Source organism: Malaya genurostris, chromosome 3, assembly GCF_030247185.1.
Source record: "Malaya genurostris strain Urasoe2022 chromosome 3, Malgen_1.1, whole genome shotgun sequence".
NCBI lineage: Eukaryota > Metazoa > Arthropoda > Insecta > Diptera > Culicidae > Malaya > Malaya genurostris.
The window spans coordinates 11,574,680-11,597,431 of NC_080572.1; the positions used below are offsets into that span (position 1 = coordinate 11,574,680).

At 37.7% G+C, this 22,752-nt stretch overlaps 1 protein-coding gene across 6 annotated transcripts in view; it reads left to right on the forward strand.

Moving 5' to 3' along the window:
* The window catches only part of LOC131438278 (uncharacterized), a 131,343-nt gene that overhangs the window by 78,605 nt on the left and 29,986 nt on the right, over window positions 1–22,752 (forward strand). For 5 of the 6 annotated variants that reach the window (XM_058608160.1, XM_058608163.1, XM_058608162.1 and 2 more), the window contains exons 1-6: window positions 20,717–20,798; window positions 21,036–21,359; window positions 21,474–21,641; window positions 21,711–21,869; window positions 21,931–22,007; window positions 22,287–22,385. In XM_058608160.1, coding sequence (XP_058464143.1) covers window positions 20,732–20,798; window positions 21,036–21,359; window positions 21,474–21,641; window positions 21,711–21,869; window positions 21,931–22,007; window positions 22,287–22,385 — 894 coding nt within the window. In that variant the 5' untranslated portion in view covers window positions 20,717–20,731. Of the gene's footprint in view, window positions 1–20,716; window positions 20,799–21,035; window positions 21,360–21,473; window positions 21,642–21,710; window positions 21,870–21,930; window positions 22,008–22,286; window positions 22,386–22,752 lie in introns of those variants that run through there. The other variant, XM_058608161.1, reaches the window with a different exon arrangement.

Here is a 22,752-nt window from a genome sequence, read left to right on the forward strand (position 1 = left end):
TCTTGCAGTTTTCAGTTTTGTAATAGCGAAGAAACTTGAAGAACAGGTTTAGGCAAAGCGATGATTCGATCGGTTCGTGTTAAACAAAACTCCATTAGATTCGTCAAATTTTGTCCTCGTGTATTGTAACATTCGAACTGGAAATCTTATATCAAGAAAATACAGATTGCAAGTCATATTCCTTTTCCGGGCGAACGATATAAACGAAAATATATCAAGTAATGGGTGTAGCTAATGGATACCTACATGCGACATAAGGACACACGGATAAGATTGAAAATAGTTCTAGATCGCCCATGAGTAGTGTAAATGTACGACGCTCTTTCCAGTCTATCAAATCCCATAATAGTTAAAATGGTAGGACTATTCCAGTGATTGAAGGAGGTTTGCAAGTTCGATCTGCATTTATCAGTTTGAAGAAAGACTAAAGTAGTTGCAGAAACGAAAAATTTCAAACGAAGATTACTGCAGAGACAGGACAGGAACCGGTAACTATTCCTATCCGGGGGCTGAACGAAATGACTCAACAAATCCGGGGAATCCTAGAAAGGATCCTGAAATAGTTGCTCCGTTGAGTACAAATAAAAGTCAAACATGACTTTCCTTAAAATTGAATTGAAAAAAAAATCGTATAAAAACCATACTGCAGTGGTACTTTTTGTGTTATTCTAATGTGTAAAACAATCAAATTTTGTTTTGCCAATTTCTACGTTCAACTTATAAAGCTCAGTTTTTGCAATGACTGAGCGGAAACATATATTGGAGAAGCCAAATGAATGAAAAACTAACAGAAAAGATGATTCTAAAATTAATAAATTGTTATAAAGCTCGCTAATGAATCAATTGAAACTTATGAAACAAGAACAAACTCTTGTCGAATCTCTTCATCCGTCATATTTTTTTTTCCACTTGATTTAATTTTCAATTTCAACGCATATTATGATCTATGAGAAATATTTGTCATCTTCCATAGCCTTTTACTGGGTGTCATCATGTCGCACCGTACGACCAGAATCATTTTCGTTAAAGCAAAGAATATTTAAAAAAAAAAACGGTAGACAGTGCAGGTGAATGTTCTTGAAGCACGTTTCATCTCAAGAATCCAACGGAGCAAAGCACCACGATTTGCCTTTCCTGTGAGCTTCGTATTCCCTAAGTAGATGTGTAATGGAACTGCGCTGACAGCCATGGGAACGATGCTGTGATAGAAAGGAAAAAATGTATTAGTAAAGCTAAAGTAGACTGCCATCAATGTCCAGAGGGCGCAACTGAGAACTACAAAAAAAAAGTACGTTTAATCTTACATGTTCATATTTATGACAGCGCCTACTGAGTAAAGCCTACAAGAACAGACGAGTCAGACGGGTTGTGTTCAAAGTTGGGTCGTGTCTGGTCCAAGAGTTTTGAGCTTCTTGCCCAGCTTGTGATATCATCTGAGCTAGAGAGGATCCTGTTTGGATAGGACTTTCCATTTCGTGTGCAAACATATCCTTTTTTCCATGATAGTTTATTCAATTAGGCGTCATGCACGTTCATACAAGCTGCAATAGAGATCCTCTGTGCGGCAGATAGCGGATGACGGCAATATTGTCCCGTCTCTTTCTCTATGCAGAGAGTCGAATGGAAGGAGTAGATCCTTTAGGTGGATTAAAAAGCTGTTTGATTTTGGCGCTGCAGAGTGGGTAGATGGAAAATCCTGCAGGATTACGGACGCGATTGAAAGTTACCTTTCCATCACTTTAGCAAGGCTCTTGACAGCCAGTGAAGTAATTTGATAGTGCAGTATCTCTGCCACAGCAAGTGGAACCTTTATCATTAGCCCGCGGTCTTTACCTGCTGGTGAAAAGGATCATCATCAAACAACAAATCAGCCATTTTATCGAAATGCGTCCACTTAAGTGCACCATCACCCTGTCACTTCATACCGTGAGAAAAGTGTGGTTGCGGTTTTTCGGCAGAGTACCTACTTTGAAACGAAACGAAGGTTTACTAGAGCAAAAAAGAAACTTTGCTCCGCTGATTCGGCCCGGGATATTTTCCTGATGGTGAACACAAGAAGCGAGCTCAATCCGATTAGCGGGATTACTCCTAATTGGCCTTTTAGCGATGTTGCCGACTAAAGGGTAACGAATATTTTACGTTTATTGGTTGTGGAAGGGACGCGCAATCGAAGTAGGCTAGTAGCACTTTGGTCTGACAGAAATCATCAGCATGGAAGTGGAATCCTCGTTAGTTCAAAATCGCTTTCATCCTCTCACACTGTGTGTTCGAGACTGTCTAGCAATTGGGTGTGAAACAGGGTTGTCTGCACAGACAAAAAATGTGAAAGCCGCTTGTATCGTCATTGCCGAGTGGTGAAAGGGTTAGGACGTGGAGAGCGGTTTAATCTTTCTTTAATTTCTTTTTACGGATTATTGCAATACTTGAAAGAACGATTCAAATCAATTGCATTAATGAAGCTCGCCGTAGGATCCCTTTTGCCCGGGGTGATTGTATTCACCTTGCTCTACCAACCGCGAAATTATCTCATTTGAATAACAATGTCTACCGAATTCGTTCCTGCAAAACCGCGTCCCGGGGCTTTGGGATTCCGCTCTGGGAGTTGTTTCATAAATATCCACCAAGGGCAGGCAAACAGGTTATGGATGCATTCGGCGTGGAATATTTTCAAATTAAAATAATAAATAACAGCACCTGTGCCGAGATGAGAACATGACACTTTTGAACAGCGTTATGAAAATTTCGGCTTGATATCATGAAAGTGTGCGTGTTTACTCGAAGAAGGAAACTTTGTTGTTCAAGAAGGATTCTTCGGCTATGTTTCGCGAATTGTAGGTTTAGAATTGTAGGTTTTATCAGTGTCAAAGGAAAAAAACGAATTGTAAAAATTCTAACAAATACATCTATAAAAAGTACATCAATAAATAATAGGTTAAGCTATCACAGAGACGGGACTTAAACGTTATAAAGTTATCCCGACCGGGAAATAAGAAAAGCTGCGGGTTCAAGTACCGTCTTTGTGGTAAATTTGTCCCAGTTTTTTTTATTTCATAGTTGCACTCGTCAGAGTTTTTTCCGATCTGTTTTTCTTGTTAAACGATGATAAAAATCTAAAAAAATTGTACGTCTTAACAAGACCAAAAACTTACTGGAATAATTATATGTCAGCTCTTGTGATGGGTGCACATAATCAAACTATTCAAATCACTGGGGAATTGAAATATACTAACATTTCTAACACTAATTACATAAGTCATCATATTTCGAACTGAAATAAAAACGTAAATGAAAAAAGGTCTTGTCATAACAATTTTAAACAAAAATTTGGAAATTTTGGAAGGTTACTGGCAAGAAAAATCTGACGGATACGGTACTGTAGTTGAAGTTCGAATTATCACCCTTATTCTGAATGACGGAGTATCGTTTTTCTGGATCGAGATGGTTGTGAGAGCAAATTATACCACTGAGAGATACTTTTCTAGTAAATATTGAAAAAAGCAAAATAGTAATAAATATGAAATTTACAAGTGAAGTTGCATGTGACTCAATTCATGAGAACGCAGTTCGTAAAATGATTGAATTTCACAAAATTGATTAAAATAAAAATAAATCAGAATGCATTAAATTTGTGTTAAATCAACTGGAAAAATGAGTCATTTTTAACACTCAAATATGTTGGTCTCAGAAGACGTAAATTTACTTGATTTTTCCAGGGTGTGCACCTGTCCTGTCATAACCTGGAAGGATTCATAGTGTCAGTAGGATCGTAGCACCAGCCAAGCAATGGTTCTTTACACTCTGAATCGACTGCGAAGTCTGTTGAAACAGAAGGTCAAATTCCACCACTGGAATGTAATATCAAGGCTTTGTTAAACCATACCTGTTGATTGGACTAATAATATATAGTTATTCTAAAACATGTCAAGTGTTTGGTTCAATAACTGTGGATGAAAAGAAACTGCTAATACATTTCGTTTCCACTGTACTGTGATGTAGCTCTATTAGCGAGAGTAAATGTACGAAACTCAGAATTTGTTCGTAAATTAGATTACCTTCATTGAAAGAAATAGTGGTAAATTTGAGCAAGCTGATCGAATAATTATGTCTTTAACATACGGAAATTATGAAACATATCTTCTTATGGGATCATACCTATTACTGATGATTCTATAAGCAAAATTATTCATATCATGAGCAATAACTCATCATTATGCTTATAGAATCATCAGTAATAGGCATGATCATGTTTCACAATTTTCAAAATTTCTTAGTCATGGTACCGGCAATGGATTTTTAACCGTGCATCTTGAAAGGCAGTCTCAAAGTTGAGTTAGTTTCTATTCTGTACATAGTTCATTATTTGAAATTGGCGAAAATGTAAATGTGACCAAATTATATGTTCGCTGCGATTCAAAAAGGATTTAGAGTGGCGTTGCTATATAGAAACGTCAATTTCAGATGCAAAATCAACATTATTTTGTCGAATCGTGCACACTTTGAAAAAATCCTGTACATTTACGTGTTTATAGATGCACAAAATTTACAATTAAATGTATGTAAAGATAAGTCATATCTTTACCTTTACAATTAGCTGAAGTTTACATCGATACAGACACAAAAATTGTTTCTACATGTTATTAGATGTAATATTGTGTCATCACTGAAGAAATTACGGCATGCTTGCATTTACGTCAAGCGTAAATTTAATTTTTTCTCAGAATGTGCAGTATGTTTGACATATATTCAAATCATTCTTGTATAATTCAGTCATAATACAATTTACGTTCTCATGAATTGTGTCATATGTGTTTTTGCGTCAATTGTACTTACCTTACCTTACCTAACAGCTATAGGCCTGGGGTGTCCTTCGCTGTATCAAGAATACGTCTCCACATAACTCGGTACATGGCTGCTCGTCGCCAGCCACTCAAGGCACGGACGCTTCTGAGATCACCCTCCACTTGATCGATCCACCTTGCTCGCTGCGCTCCTCTTCTTCTTGTACCAGTCGGATTAGATTCAAGAACCATTTTCACTGGGCTGTCGTCCGACATTCTTATGACATGCCCAGCCCATCGTAGACGTCCGATTTTAGCTGTCCGTACGATGGGTGGTTCTCCTAGCAGCTGTTGCAATTCGTTATTCATACGCCGTCTCCACGTTCCGTCTACCATCTGCACTCCGCCATAGATGGTCCTCAGTACCTTTCTTTCGAAACACTGAGGGCGCGTTGGTCCTCTGCCAAGATAGTCCAGGTCTCGTGGTCATAGAGAACAACCGGTCTAATGAGCGTTTTGTAGATGGTCAATTTCGTGCGGTGGCGTACTTTTCTCGATCGAAGGGTTTTTCTGAGTCCAAAGTACGCACGATTTCCTGCCAAAATACGTCTCTGTATTTCTCTGCTGGTGTCATTGTCGGCGGTCACCAGTGAGCTCAAATACACAAACTCGTCAACCACCTCGATATCGTCACCGTCTATCAATATTCGTGGTGGGAGGCAAAGTGTTTCTTCTCTAGAGCCTCTTCCTCTCAGGTATTTTGTTTTCGACGCATTTATGGTCAGTCCGATACGCCTAGCTTCAGCTTTCAGTCCGATGTAGGTTTCCGTCATCTAAATGGGATCATGCACACTTAAAAAAATCCTGTGATTTTACATCATATTAGATGCACATAAAAGGAGCGTCGCAGTTCACGCAAATTAACGTCGAAGAACATTTAATATTGTGTCTAAAACTCCATGCATGAAATTCGTTGAAATAAAAAAAATACTGATAGCAACCGCCGCGACTTGAACCAAGAATTATTGGATCGCATGTACGTCTGTTAATCGACTCAGCCACAGAAGCATGCATCTGCTTGGCTGGTAAAAGATGCATTTAAATTCATACAGTCGCACCTGCTAGCAGAACGCAAGTTACAGTCGAAACCAGTAAATTTCAAGCTCATCTAAGATTAAGTCATTACAAATAAAATTTTCCGTCATTTGACAAATTAGGTCTTTATGAATTACATCGTATGACGGATTAAGTCACCTGTAAAATTCAATTCTTTTCGGAGTGTATGTTATGTCTTCTGAAGATACTTTTCACTTTGATGAAATAGTATAGTTATTCCTTCAAAACTCAACAAAGCTCTCCATGCTTCTTCCAGAAAGATTCTATGGTTTTCCAAGACCATCTGATATTTCTTTTGAAATCTTCCAAAAACTGTATCATGTTTGATTATTCTGATGAAAATTACGAAATCTTCTCTGTACCATTTCATACAATTCAATACAGGAAATAGCACTAAATCTACTTTTCGATCATTAATTTTCCAACCAAAGTTAGGAGGAATGAGAACGGCTTCACGTGAAACTTCTTCTAAAATAAACAAAAATGGTTTCGTAATCGTGGCTTTTACAGGAAAGTCTATATTTGGGAATATATTTCTGAACCGGTAGCAAAAAAATGTTGATTGGAAATGGCCATTCGGCATGTTCTCAGCAGAAAGCAAAAATGCACATTTGATAAATCCTTATAGTATTTAGAAATGAATGAAGAACTAACGCATTTTTTATGAGCAGATGTAAATTTGGATCCCCATAAGGGATGCCAAACTATCTACTGAAAAACGGTAGAATATGCTTCAATTTTAGCTCCCCATACACACATTCAACTCAAGTCGAGAATATTCCCTGTCTCTTGAATGAAATCATCTCAGGATAAATTTTAAGTGCTTAAGATTAATTTCTAATTTAAATAAGATGAACTCGATTTATTATCGACATCGCAGAATGGTAGTAATGGTAGAGAACTTAACGCTATAAAAATAACTGCATGCATGCAAAACTTGAATACAAGCATGGCGAAGAGAAGCTTAAATATCGAAATCCGTTACGCTAGTATGCACGCAGGTATAGTTGCTTACATTTGTGCTATTGATGTAATTTCGTCGGACACAAGACAAACACGAATCAAGGAAAAAACAGAGTCTGGGTTCGCGTGTTTCACATTGGTTCTTAATAGATTTTTTTGAGGTCTTTTTTTAAGCGAAGGATACGTACCGCGTAAAAAATTGCGCAACTTTGGGAATCCGCATAAAAAACCACATAGCTTCGAAAATCCTCGTGAAAAAATCGCATAACAAACGCATATAAAAAACCGCGTGTAATAGATCAATCAAAGGAGACTCTCGTGCAATCGCGCATTCAAAAGCATGTCGATTGATTTAACTGTTTGATTGAATATAGATCATTAGAAATTTTGGTTACCTTGTTCCACATCAATAGCTCCAACAACCTGATGGGGCTGATCCTTGTAGTTTCTCTGTAATTTTCAGTTAATAATAAAATGGAATTAAATACTGAGAACTGGTCGTTGTCGATTGTTGACAGATCATAAACAATGATGCGTGATCGGGTGCGCTCGGCTGACTTGGCCGCGTTTCATCGAGCCGAGGTGATTGCAACCGAAAAAAATCGATAATAGCCGATAGAATGTCCATCAATTCGGATTTCAAATGTAGAACTTCAAGTTGATTTTAAATTTTTTATTAGTTTATTTTAGAATCCTCGAAAGAATAGAACATTCGTGCACGGTTTAAAAGACAATTTTATTGCTAAGTAATGCTAGTTCAGTTCCACACATCTCATACTACTTGTAACAGGGATGATTACCCTACATTTCAGCTGGTGTGTCATATATTTGCACGTTTCTTTTTCATATGTTTTACTACATCCGTTCGAATTTTGACCAATACACATGCTATAAGTACTATGTGTGTAATAATATGACATATGACGATGGTCTTTGTAGTAAAGGAATCCACCACAATCGGAAAATAACGACGAGAAATGTGTTGAAAATTTCCAAACGCAAACATAAAAATTTTCCCTTGATGAGTTCAAATATTTGCCGATGAAATTTAACGATAAATACACCTCATTTTCAATTCGCAACACAATCACCATGTTAATTTTGAACAAACCAATCATAAGTTGCTCGAGTTCATGAAAATTTTCCAAACGAAACGGCTGTTGAATATAACATCCTGCATAAAACATTCTGCGAAATGATCAAACATCGAGTGAAACGTCATAAGCAAATTAAATGGTGGCAGTTGCAGACGCAGACGTGTGACGTAAGACTGGTTTCAACCCAGTAACGCAAAGACCAAAATAGAAACTGAAAAATACTGACGCCGGTTGCTTTGATCTGTTTTACTTCAAGTTCAGATAGCACGAGCCGGTTGCACGACAGCATGTCTGGGATGTCACTTTTTCAAGAAGTGCCCCTACTCACGCGTGAGTTGAAATCATCCGTTTCAACAATAGCTCTGTGAAACCAAATCTCGTTGTTTGATATACAGTAGAAATGTTCATTTATTTAGAAGATTATCTCTCTCATTCGCTCTGGAGAAGCTTTTAAATATTATCCTCGATAAAACCACTTGCCCGAGATTCTAGGCAATTATAATACCAGTCTAAATAGACTCAGTCAAATTTACATGAGATGGGTGGTAGTAGACGCCCACTCATCCGCTGTTGTTAAATCGTAATTAGAAAGTGGGGTAGCAGTCATTTTCGGATTCAAGATGTTGCCACATCTTCCAACTTCTACCTGTGAAAGTAGTTTTCATCTATGCTGTGAAATCCCAGCGAGAACCTAATTTTCACTGGCGGAATTCATACGCTTCATTGGCTAGCCCTCAACATGCATGGTAGAATTTGTATAGGCTGTAGTCTAAACCGACTCGTGCTCCGCTCACATGGAATAGGGAAGCCACTTATCATTTACATCTGCTGGCTTACAATCACAGGTTCCTCCTGAGGCCGGAACAAAAGGCTCTGAATTGGATACGGGTGACGTAACAAGAGCACCTCCGTTGCACAGTGGGACGAAATCGTCAATTATGTGAGGCTCATCAACATTGGCAAAGAAAAAAAATTCATTTTCAACATTATCGCGAATCTATTTTTTCGCCCATTGTGCGTCTGTGAAGTGTGGCTCCCTCCCATTGAGTTTATCATGATTGCATAAACCGAGGCGGCGGAAACACTTCAACCCGAAGAATGCAAGCCACCCACGAGGTTAGGTGAAATTCCTCAGTCCGCGCAAAGCTGGCATCGCATACACGGGCTGTGACTTCCAAGGGGCCGTTGCCGTTGGGAATCAAGCTCGTTACGAACTCGAATAATGCAGTAAACATTTGTGTACTAGCAACCAAGCAAGTCATGCAGCAATGAGGTCTAGGAAGGAAAAAAAACACTTGACATAATAAACGCTTGCTGATGTGAGAAAACACCTTCCCGCCGCTGGATACAAAATGAAAGACACTTATATATTGCTAATTGACACAGTTTCTCTGTCGTTATTCAGAACCAGAACCGGAACTTGTCAACCTTACTGGGACTTTTTTCCCCGTATCGCCGGTACGCCAAGGAGATTAATGATCATTTCCTAGAGGCTCGTCATCTATAAAATACAAAATAAAGTATCCCTACCGAGGTTAAATCGTCCCAAAGCTTTCCTTTTCACGTGTAGACGAGCGTGAAATTTTATCGTCCTTTTATTTCCCAGCTTGAATGGTCCAGTCCCAAACCCATCCCTGCTTACCGGGGCGACGATGATTGTGCGAACTTTTCCTATATCGCAGTAGGCGGCGACGGGATGATGGTCGTCGGATGGCGAGTTGCCTCATACACGGTTATTAAAGTGAAGAGTGCTTCTCTCTCTCAAGTGGGAGTCCCTGCGAAGAGTACTTGTGGGCCAATTTTCACATATTTCGACCATTTTCGCGTGGAACGGAAGAACCACGAATGTTTCTTATGGATGATCCTGCTGCATCGTAGAACGTTTCATTCAACGGTTCGAGTAGCGTGTAGCGTGCTGCATTATTAGATTCTCCGAATGGCGATAGCTCTGCATGCAACCGGTGTTATCAGAGAACACTGAAAAATAGTACTCGCAGTAATATTTTAATACCAATTTCATTCTTTTAATCGTTCTAATAGAAATTTATATTGCGCTCATCACGCTCATAAAATTAAAAACAAACTTTAAGAAGTACAGGTGAGAGACTATGTGGTATTTCAAACGAATCTTCCATTATTGTGTCTGCTCTGGTCTACATCAGTGGTACAGAATCTTTTTCTGTGGATTGCCCATTTTGTATATATTATTACTTATACTGCACTCCAAGTGAAAAACTAACCTAGTTCTAGGTTCTTTTTGCCTTTCTCGATAGAAAGGTATGAGAATTTCTGGAAAAAACGACTTCCGAACGGAAGGTATGAGAATTTCTGGAAAAAACGACTTCCGAACGGAGCCTCGGAGACCCATAGTGTTATATACTATTCGACTCAGTTCGACACTTTTCGAAGATATTTTTACCGCTCAATTTTCTCAGAGATGGCTGAACCGATTTTAACAAACTTAGGTTCGTTTGAAAGCTACTGTCGGGCCATTGATCAAGTTCGAAGATCAAATGGCCGTAACTTTTGGTGCCGAAGATATGATGGTATAAATGACGTAACCGACAAAACGTGTTGTTTTTTCTTACCGCGCAAGTTTCTTGGAGATGGCTGAACCGATTTTAATAAACTTAGGCTCATTTGAAAGCTATTATTAGGCTATTGATCAAGTTTGAACACCAAATGACTGCGACTTCCAAAATCGCTCAAAAAAGAAATTCATATCTTTTGCATAATAAAGAATCATTCGATCAACATTTTGTAATTTTGTCGTGGGAAAATATTGAGAAAAAAGCCGGTGAAGTAGCATCTTTGAGGATGCTTCCTAACAATCACTGTATCTCAGCGCAGACTTATCAGAAGTCAACAAATGAAAGCAACATAATTATATTAGATGTTTTTTCTAGACCCCTACGACCCCATTTTTTTGTCGTAAAAACGACCTACTTTAGTATGGAGCGCGCTTTTCAAAATTAGCCATATGGAAGAATGGGCAGAACTTAATCGTGAATATCTCGACTTGTATTAATGGCAGCAACATAATTCTTTCACTATTTCATCAAAAATATGATCAGAAATTTAGGATAATATTTTGAACAGTGTGAGATAACCACAAACAACTCAAAAATTAAATTTTCTCAAAATTTCATAAACAATGCGGAAAACTTTACTTTCGCTTGGGTTTTTTGCGCAAGGACGACGATTTTGAAATAGTCAGGCACATATGCGTTGGATGGAAGCAGACGTCGGGACGAGAAGACGCATTCAAACAGCGGCATCGGAGGGCGCACCTTCTGCGTGGTTAAAAACCTCAAACGCTCTGGTCGTAATTCTAATTTGCCTTCCGGTCGTCAAGGTGAGAATACGCATTAAACCAATTTCGCATCATTTGGTGAAAGAAAATCCAAAATAATTTGATTTGCTTCGTGCACTTTCCGCTGTGCAAAAATCGTTCGAGAAAAATGTTCCGAACTGTGCTAAATAACGTAGAGAATTTCACAATTTGGTCCTTCTAAAAGCCAGAAATGAATCCGGTACAGCATCTTGATAGTTTCTTCCAATGAAATATGCAAAACCGAAATGAAATAATCGACGTCAAAATTCTATAAGTGCCTTTATGTGTGGCCGTTGAAACCGCCCATTTGCGAAAAAGCTACAATCGAAATCACCTAAAAAGAAACCTCTTGAGAAAAATTGATTCAGTTTGGCATCATTTGGCACTGCGGATGTCTTGCGATTTATACGCAAAGCTAGTTTCAACTCAAACAAGGGCGATTGCATCATACAACAGAGCTTCTGGTCGTTTGCATTGGAGAGAAAGAAAACGAAAAAGGGACAACATTATATAAAATCAGCCGTTCTAATGGCTCAGGATGATATGTGAAATGAAATTAAAACTGTGTAACTCATTTTTCTCGTAGATGACTGAACCGATTTAATATTCAAATGAAATCTAAGAATCATCCAAGATTCAAATGAAAAGTTTTAAGATTCTATAAAACATCTTGTTTTTCAGTCAGATCCAACTTCCGGTTTCGGAGATACAGGGTGATTAGTATAAAAATGTCTATTTCACATAAACTAATCAGGTTTATCGGGTTAGCAGATTTGGATAGTCGATGACCAAATAAACTTATTTCATTTTTGGTTGAATTCAGTTTTCGTTTCGGAAGGCACCCAAAAATTTAATACGCACTACGATTTCTCAAAGATGTCTACATTGATTTTCAAACATTTAAAACAAATGTAAACTATACAGCTACTCAGGTGAATTTGTCTGACTTCGACTACACCGAATTTCGTATTTCGGTTCCAGTATCGAATCGTTTCTCAAAGCTCTATCGTTTTCTCAAAATAAAGCCAAATCGAAAACAAAAGTTCAAATTAAAATAAATCCAATTTTATCCAATTCTGACTTCCGATTCTGGAATTGTAGGATGATGAATTTTTAAAATTTAAAGCGATATAGAAGATGACAATCCCGAAAAGCTTTAAAGTTGGACTCAAAAATATTGCAATTTATTCGTCATATGGCCATACGAATCGGTTTGGGTTATGCTGGTTCCTGAATACCGGCTCTGGAAGTACATTAAATTACCGTAAACTCTAAAGTGGAAATTACTTCGACATATCATGGAATGTTTAATCGATTGTTACACTTTTAGATTCAGTTTCATGCAAAAAACACATGCGGATTGATAAAAAAAAAGGTATCATCTCAATGCTAGGTGGATTAAGCACGTTTTGCCTTTCTCATATAGAAAGGTTATGCAATCACTTGAAAAACCGACCAGTGAAAATTGGCCCGGAGGGCCAAGTGTCATATACCATTCGACTCAGTTCATCGGGCTGAGCAATGTCTGTGTGTGTGCAGTCGGTGTTGAACAGTCGTTCGCACCGCACGCGTATAGCTCTTGGCTCCTGGAATTTTTTTCTGGCTACCTAGAGTTTCATTGATTCAAGGCTTCAGTCTTTTTCAAGGCTACCTGAATCACTAACTAAGTGATACAAAGAGTGATATTAGAGTGACTAAGTGATACAAAGAGTGATATTAGAGTGACTAAGAAATTTTTAAGGCTAGCTAGGAGTCTAATCGAGTCTAAGCCTTTTTTAAGGCTAGCTAGGAGTCTAATCGAAGACTAATTTAGCCTAGTTAATTTAATTTAAAATTTCATTAATTTCAAAAATGCCTGCGTCCAACCGGAAAGGCAACAAGCCTAAGGCTAAAAATAATTCAATACGGAATAAATCACAATCCGTTATTCAACATTTTTCTAATAACATTCACGATCTTATAGAATCTGAATGTAAAAATAAAAGACAACGGACGGATTTCCCTTCCGTTGATCCTATGCCGTCTAACAATATTTACGAGATTCTTCCTGAATCCGATTGTAGCGACATAGAAGAAAATTCTTCAAAAATTCCCAAAATGGACGCTTGTCGTTCTGGGAAGAAACATCAATCTATGCCACCAGTGACGGTGATGATTTCCGACTTCAAAGCATTCCGTACTGAGCTTTCTACTTTTCTCCCGGAAGTAAAAGTCTCATTTCAAATCGGACGAAGAGGAGAATGTCGAGTCTTGGTGGATGGATTGGAAGATTACGAACGTCTTATTCGATATTTGTCCGAAAAACTTCATAAATTTTATTCATATGATATAAAATCAGACAGACCCTTCAAGGCTGTCTTGAAAGGATTATCAAATGATCAAAGTATTGATGAAATTAAAAATGAACTAAAAGAATTGCTTGGTTTTGCCCCTTCCCAAGTAATACTTATGAAAAAAAGAGCGAATGGTACTTCTAAACCACGCTCTGGAATTTCCCATGAACTTTACCTAATACACTTCAATCGAAGTGATGTAAACAATTTGAAAACTTTAGAAAAAGTACGTTTCATTTCCCACATTAAAATTCATTGGGAACATTATAAACGGCATAATCGCATTGCTAACTTAACGCAATGTCGTCGTTGCCAAGGCTTCGGTCATGGAACCAAAAACTGTCATATGGATATACGGTGTTTGAATTGTGGTAAATCGCATTCGAAAGACGTTTGTCCAATGAATGAAACCACTGATAAATTTTCATGTTCAAATTGCAATGGAAATCATAAATCCAATTATTTGAAATGTCCTGTCAGGGAAAAAATTTTAAACGCTCGTTCGCTTAGACAACAAGTCAAATCAACGACCTTAAATTTACAGAATATACCTGAAAATTCTTCTAAGGCACCTGCCAATTCGTCTTCTAACGAAAACAATTTATTGACAGGTAGATCGACCTCGTCATCATCTTCTTCTAATGTCAGTTATGCTGGTATATTAGGTAGAAATCTATCTCCTATTTCTTCTAATGTAAATAATCAAAACACAGGACCGCCTTGCAGTTCTTCTTCTAACGAAAACAATTTATTAATAGGTAGACCGGCCAAATCATCTTCTTCTAATGGCAGTCTACCTACAAATATTCCTTCAATGCCATTCGCTTCTTTAAATGAAGTCGATTTAGGCGATATAACTGAAAATAAAATGATCTACCTACAAGATCAACTTTTTCAAATGATCATCCAAATGAATTCGACTTCATCACTTTTTGAAGCATTTCAAATCGGATGGAAATTTGCAAATAATATTATAATGAATTTAAAATTTAACAGTGATGTTAAATAATTATTAGAATATTTTAAATTGGAATGCTCGATCTTTGAAATCGAGTGAAGATGAATTTTATAATTTTCTCAAAGTTCACAAAATTCATATTGCCATTGTGACAGAAACTTTTCTTAAACCAAATGTAAAATTGAAAAGTAATCCACATTATGTGGTTCATCGATTTGACAGGTTTACTGGAATTGGTGGTGGAGTTGCCATTTTTGTCCAACGGCAAATTAAACATCGAATTTTACCTTCTTTCAATACTAAAGTTATTGAAAGCTTGGGAATCGAAGTTGAAACCATTCATGGAATTTATTTCATCGCTGGAGCATATTTGCCATTCCAATGCACCGGCGAACAATTAAATTTCTTTAAAGGCGATTTGCAAAAACTTACAAGATATCGATCGAAATTTTTCGTAATAGGGGACTTAAATGCTAAGCATGTCCAGTGGAATTGTAGGCAAAATAACAGTAATGGTAAAATACTTCATAATCAACTCTCAGCTGGTTACTTTACAGTTCTTCATCCCAGTAATCCTACTTGTTTCTCTTCCGTGAAAAACCCGTCTACAATTGATCTGGTTCTAACAGATCAAAGTCACATTTGTAGTGAACCGATTACTCATGCTGATTTTGACTCAGATCATCTTCCTGTAACATTCAGACTTTCCAACGAAGCTATAATTAATCCAATTAGTTCTATTTTCAACTATCATAGAGCTAATTGGTTGGATTACAGATCTCACATTGAAAATCATGTGGATCATGAAACTATTTTAGAAAATTCTGCGGACATCGACACAGCAATTGACAATTTGAATCATTATATTATCGAAGCTAGAAATCTTTCAGTTCCCAAAGCTCAAACTAAATTAAATTCTCCTATCATCGATGACAATCTTCAACTGCTCATTCGGTTGAAGAATGTTCGTCGACGACAATATCAACGTTCTCGTGATCCTGCTATGAAAAACATAGTTAAGGATTTACAAAAAGAAATTAAACATAGATTTACTCTTTTGCGAAATGAAAATTTCGCTAAAGAAGTTGAACAAATTAAACCATATTCTAAACCTTTCTGGAAACTTTCTAAGGTTCTTAAGAAACCTCAGAAACCAATTCCTGCTCTCAAGGAAGGAAATCATATACTTCTTACAAATGGTGAAAAAGCTCAAAAACTTGCTCAGCAGTTCGAGAGTGTCCACAATTTTAATTTAAACGTTGTGAGTCCTATTGAAAATGAAGTCTCACTTAAGTATGATCATATTTCAACCCAAGTGTTATCACACGATGACATTATTGAGACGAATTTTGATGAAATTAAATCAATTATTAGGAAACTCAAAAACATGAAGGCTCCTGGTAATGATGGAATTTTTAATATTCTTATTAAAAATCTTCCCGATGTTGCCTTGAGACTCCTGGTTAAAATTTTCAACAAGTGTTTTTCATTAGCTTACTTCCCAAAAAGATGGAAAAACGCTAAAGTAATTCCTATCCTGAAACCTGATAAAAACCCAGCAGAAACATCAAGTTATCGCCCAATTAGTTTACTTTCTTCTATCAGTAAACTTTTTGAAAAAATTATCTTGTTAAGAATGATGACTCATATAAATGAGAATTCAATTTTTTTACCAGAGCAGTTTGGATTTCGTCATGAACATTCAACTACTCATCAACTTGTCAGAGTAACGAACATGATAAAATCAAATAAATCTTCTGGGTTATCCACTGGAGTTGCTTTTCTAGACATAGAAAAAGCATTCGACAGTGTTTGGCACAAAGGTTTAATAGCAAAAATGTCTGATTTCCAGTTTCCTATTTATTTGATCAAAATGATTCAAAATTATTTAACTGATCGTACTCTTCAGGTTAGCTATCAGAATTGTAAATCTGAATTGCTACCCGTACGAGCCGGTGTTCCGCAGGGTTCGAGTGTAGCTCCAATCTTGTATAATATTTTCACTTCTGATCTTCCAAATCTACCCGTTGGTTGTCAGAAATCGCTATTCTGTGACGACACAAGTCTGTTAGCCACAGGTAGAAATCTAAGAGTGATCTGCAGTCGCCTACAAAGAAGTTTAAATATTTTCAGTGATTATCTGTCAAAATGGAAAATTAAACCAAATGCAGCAAAAACGCAATTAATTATCTTTCCTCACAAGCCAAGAGCTTCTTTTCTAAAACCAAACAATAATCACATTCTCAAATTGAATGGCTTGGAATTGACATGGTCTGATCAAGCTAAATACTTAGGTTTAACGTATGACAAAAAACTCACTTTCAAGGATCACATTGAAGGAATCCAGGCAAAGTGTAATAAATATATTAAATGTTTATATCCTCTTATAAACAGAAATTCTAAGCTCTGTCTAAAAAACAAGTTGTTAATTTATAAACAAATTTTCAGACCAGCCATGCTTTATGCGGTACCAATTTGGTCAAGCTGTTGTTCCACCAGGAAGAAAACGCTTCAAAGGATTCAGAATAAAATTCTGAAAATGATTCTGAAGCGTCCTCCCTGGTTTAGTACAAATGAGTTACACAGACTCACAAATATAGAACCATTAGATGTAATGTCACATAATATTATAAGCAAATTCCGACAAAAATCGATGCAATCTTCAATTGAATCGATTCGCTCTCTGTATTAGTTAGTAAGTTAGTATATAAGTTCCTTTTCCCCATTACACAATACAAGTAGGTTTAGAATTTTCCCTACACAAAAATCTCAGAATTGCGGAAGCAAATGATGTCTTCATAGTAATAACCAAATCATATATATATAACAGGGCTGAAAAGTCACCACTTGTGGCTGAACACCCAATTTAAATCTTAATAATTTAATTTTAACTCATATTCCAATAAATAGTTATTAAAAAAAAAAAAAAAAAATGTCTGTGTGTGTGTGTGTGTGTGTGTGTGTGTGTGTGTGTGTGTGTGTGTGTGTGTGTGTGTGTGTGTGTGTGTGTGTGTGTGTGTGTGTGTGTGTGTGTGTGTGTGTGTGTGTGTTGTGTGTTTGTGTGTGTGTGTGTGTGTGTGTGTGTGTGTGTGTGTGTGTGTGTGTGTGTGTGTGTGTGTGTGTGTGTGTGTGTGTGTGTGTGTGTGTGTGTGTGTGTGTGTGTGTATATATGTGTCAAATAATCTCACTAGGTTTTCTCGGAGATGGCTGAACCGATTTTGACAAACTAGGATTCAAATGAAAGGTCTCGTGGTCCCATACGGAATTCCTGAATTCCATCCGGATCCGACATCCGGTTTCGGAATTATAGGGTAAAGTGTGTTCAATATTGTACACCGTCACTTAAACCGGCGAAACAAAAAACGTAAAAAATTTTCTAAACTGGTCTCAAAACTACACAAATCGATAGTCATTATCAGTAGGCAACTAAACAAACTGTTTATGGCTATCCTGGTTTCCGGTATCCGGTTCCGGATTCCGGAAAGTGCATATAATAGTGAACCTATTTCGTTTTCTTAAGGATGGCATACGCAATCAAAGCACTGTTTTATTCTGTATGTTATGCATAAACAATCTCTTGGTTTCTTTCAAAACTCGAAGAGAGGTTTTTTTTGAATAGAATACCACAATATTATATGTACATGAGAAAGGCATCATTACACCACTAGGTGGATTAAAACAGGTTTTTTCTCTTGCAAAAATAGAGTGAAAATTAAAAGTTTCCTTCATATAGAAAGAAAATTTGTTGTTATTCTATGTGAAGTAGAAGTATTGTACAGGTATGTAGTGTTAGTTTAAAAACAATAAGTGAAAAACTCCGAAAATTCTTCGGTAAAACTAGTTCAACGGGGCTCCAACTCCTCGTAATAAAAATGGCTCAACAATAAACCTCTGTTTGCCGGGTTTGTTGAACGGAAAAAATGCCATTCGGTTCAATGGTCTGTTTCAAAATCGGCAATCGAAGGTCTCGTGTTGGCCTCCCGTTGAACGATTGATTGGACGTTAATTGGACCAATGATCCAACGTATTGGACCTATGAAGGACTACCGTTGAACTTTTTTTTTTCTAAGAGGGTAGTTTGAAAAGTCACTGAGTCTACATGATTCTGTGATGGTTTAAATTCACGGTAGGTAGGCTTCTCGCGGTAGCTCGAGTTGATTAATTTGTAAGAGGTTTTTATTCTCGATTTCTGACATTACGTATTCTGAACAGGCTCGCAATCGTGCATGTTCAGACCTGTTCCAAAAATGTTTTTAAGTTATTACTGTGTTATAAAAAATTGGAGCATTCCAGACGCTCTGAATAATATTGTGTTTATCCAAGGATACTGGACAAAACGGAATTCTACTTTTATTTATACATACAAAAATTAGCGTAAGCGTTTTGTACTGACATAATCAAGCCTCTATCAAAAAATAAATTATCAACGACTTCGTCTAAGTTTTCATCAACTATGAATACTTACTTGCAAATCAATCGCTTCCAGAGCCCACTTGAGCTTCGTGTCGTTATAACCTTCTAGTGAGTAATAGTTTCTGCCAACCCTCTTAGAAAAAAACGTTCAACGGTGGTCCTTCATTGGTCCAATACGTTGGATCATTGGTCCAATGAAAAGTACAATCAATCGTTCAACGGGAGGCCAACACGAGACCTTCGTTTGCCGATTTTGAAACAGACCGTTTTACCGAAAGCCATATTTTTCGTTCAACAAACCAGGCAGACAGAGGTCCATTATTGATCCATTTTTAATATGAGGAGTTGGAGCCCCGTTGGACTAGTTTTACTGCAGAATTTCTGAAGTTTTTTCCACTTATTTTTTTAAACTAACACTACGTACCTGCACAATACTTCTACTTCACGTAGAATAACAACAAATTTTCTTTCTATGTGAAGATAACACATAATTTTCACACTATTTTTGCAAGAGAAAAAAACAACAACAAACCGTTCCAGCAAATTGAACGAATATTTCGTGCAATATGTCGTTCAACAAGCGCTCAAAAACCAACAAAATTGAACGGCCTGCTGAGAAGGAATGTATGATCTGACAGTTCTGTGTCAGACTAAGCTTTGTATTCTTTGAAGTTTCAAAACGATGCTCTGTAATCGGCTTCAATGTGAGGAGTTGAAACACGTGTTTAAGTTAGTTGTCTCGTACCACGCTTAACTACGTCCTATATTTCCTACCTTCTTTTTGACAGCTACTTTTCCGACGAAGTGTCTTTTTCTGCTCACCAAAATCTTCCGTGTCGAATGCCTTTTGTGTATCTACGGTCACGTGCGCGATGGTGGCACATTTCAGTCATCGTTTAACATTGTGCTACTGATTTACTTCGAATGATTCTATTTTTTCTTCACAACATAATAATGTTCAGATCAACAATTTTCGCAGGAAACTTTACAGCCTGTTCTGTGTTCTCTAACCATTTTTCACTCGGAGTTAAGTGGATATATTAGTCGGTATGGATAAAATATAGTAAACCTGAGTTTTGGTAGTAAATGAAAGAAAACGTGTGGCATTTACCACCGAAACTCAAAGCTTGTCACGCTTTATTCATACGGCCGATTATTCCACCGATTTTCGCAGAATTAAGAGTAAGAGGTACATCATAAATGATTAATTCTCAATTTCCAACCGAATCATTGCATCCACTGTTCGGACATTTCGATTTTTCTCTTCAATGTGACATTTTTCCACATTGAAGCAGGCGCTGTCACGAACTGATGCTAGTTGTGCGTCTGAAAATGTATTGTATTCCAATGCAGAAATTTATGTCGTTTTCGCTTGATGCCAAACCTAACCCAGTTTCCACTTTAACTGCTGTCAAATCGTTTGTTTGAAGTCAGTTTCGAACCTAGTTTCAACGTTGTTGAACTGAAAATCGAGTCAGTTTCGAACCTGGTTCTTAAATCAGTTTTACCCAAACCCCCGTTGCTAAGTGCGAAATCAACACAGTTTCGTGAAAAGTGTTTGTTTGATGAAACTACCCTGGGTCAGTTTCAGTTTTCTCAAGCGAAAACGACATTAGTTTCAAACAATCTTAACTGAAATTGAATAAAGTTGCCATTTAATTCTTTTAAGTAATCATGTTTTGGAGTGCAAGAATTATCACATCAGCTGCTTTTGAAGAATAGAACACCGATCGGTAATAATGGAAATTGAAAAAGTTCGATTACAATTCGAATGTTGCCAGTGCCGAAGCAACACTAAACATTTTGGTAAATTTTCATGAAAAAAAATCGTTTTTCTGCTTAGTGGCAATTTTTCACACCTGCTAAAAAACTGTGTTCTTTTAGTTTCGCTATCGACGCTATTATTGTAGATTAAATTTATCGCGTTTTTTAACTCATCGTTGCTTTACCGAATTGAATGCATTTTCTTTTCAATTAAGCTTGTGACGAGCGGCACGGGAAAAAAAATTAAAAATTGAATTTCTCTTGCTTCTTCCGTTCCAGATGAGTCGGTATCAGTTTTAAGGAGTGAGAAGGTAGAACTGACATGCCCGATCGACATTGCGACATGCGGCGAGCTGCACTCGCTCAAGTGGTTCAGGGGCCAGCACCGCATCGCTGTCGTTTCCGGTGACGGCGAAGTGGCCAAGGTCGAGGGCGGCTACAAAGATCGGCTGTATCTGGCCCACGGGGCCCAGAGCAGTCGGCTCATCTTTAAGAACGTGGAAATCTCCGACGAAGATACATATCTGTGTGAAACCACTTTTTTAGAACCCTCTGAGTTGTGTGAAAACTCCGGGGCATATAGTATAGCACTCAATGTTTACGGTAAGTTTTTATCACTAATGGCAATCGCAGCAACCCTCATAATTTCCGACCAACCCATTTTCGCATCGATTATTTATTCTATGCCTACTTTGAACCTCATTCCTTCACACGCAGCCGTTCCTTCTGTAATAGCACTTCAGGATGGTAGTAGGAATAGTATTAAGAACGGTTCTCACGTCGGACCAATGCGGGAGGGTCAGGATCTGCAAGTCGTTTGCGAAGTGTATGGCGCCCGTCCAGTACCTGTGATAAGTTGGCATCGATCGGGTAGTGTCGTACGAGGTAATGAAGGAGTACCACTTTCTTTATAGATGAAACCAATTACGGAAATTATTTATCCATCTTCCACAGATTCACAGATTGTAGAAGATCACAAAGGACTGTATACAGTAAAGTCAACACTATCGCTAACCCTTTCACGTCAGGAACTAGGGGCCACATACAACTGTCGCGTCGAGATGAAAGAGCTGCAGCTGGTTCTGGATAATCATTTTCATATCGATTTACAAGGTAATCCGCCTCGAGACATACTGCCAGTGGGGCCTGAAATTTTCAATTTTTCTTCACACAGTGAGACCTACAAAGATCAATTTATCTGGTGTCAAACATCACACGGTGCAAGGTACCAAAGTTTTGCTACAGTGTCAGGTAAGCAGTAGTCATTCGACCGAAAAAATATCCCCGAGTCATTTGCCTCAGTGGAACCAAACCCCAATCTGCTCGGGAACACAGACAACCTTCTCGTTTAACGATTGCGTGCCGAAAGGCAAGTTAATTGAATAAATTTGAATAATTAAATTTACTTTTACACCTTTCACGCTACCTCGTTCCCTTACTGTACGCGCCATGTCCTAAAACATCCTGCACTGGTGGCTCGGAACTTCCGGTGTAACTGTGTTCCTGCTTTACTGCATCACCTATCATAAGGTGAGTGGCGCTCGGCCGGCTGCCAACATGACATGGTACAACTCGTCCAAGCTGATATCGGACGAAACGAGCGAGATCACCAGCATCAGCACGAAAACGGTAAGGCAAATAAGGCTATCTGATGATAACGAAGCGGCTCTCTGAAAAACATAAACCCCACAACGCCCCTTCCCGACTCTCCTTCTCAATGTTTCCTGTCTTCTGTAAACCGTGGCAAATGGGTGGGTTTAAAAGATTTGAGTAGGTCCATTGTGCGGAATGACATATTGGTGGAGATTTAATTGCCGTCGGAATTATGAATTTCGCAGTTAACGAGAATTAATTAGCGATAAACAGAAATTTGTTCCATTGTAGTTCGGTGATAATGAATTATGAAATATTATTTTGTGCTACATTTAACAAAAGTTTATGCGGTTGAAATTTGCAGCAGCAAGTTAACCTTTTAAACGGAATTTCGATTTGATCA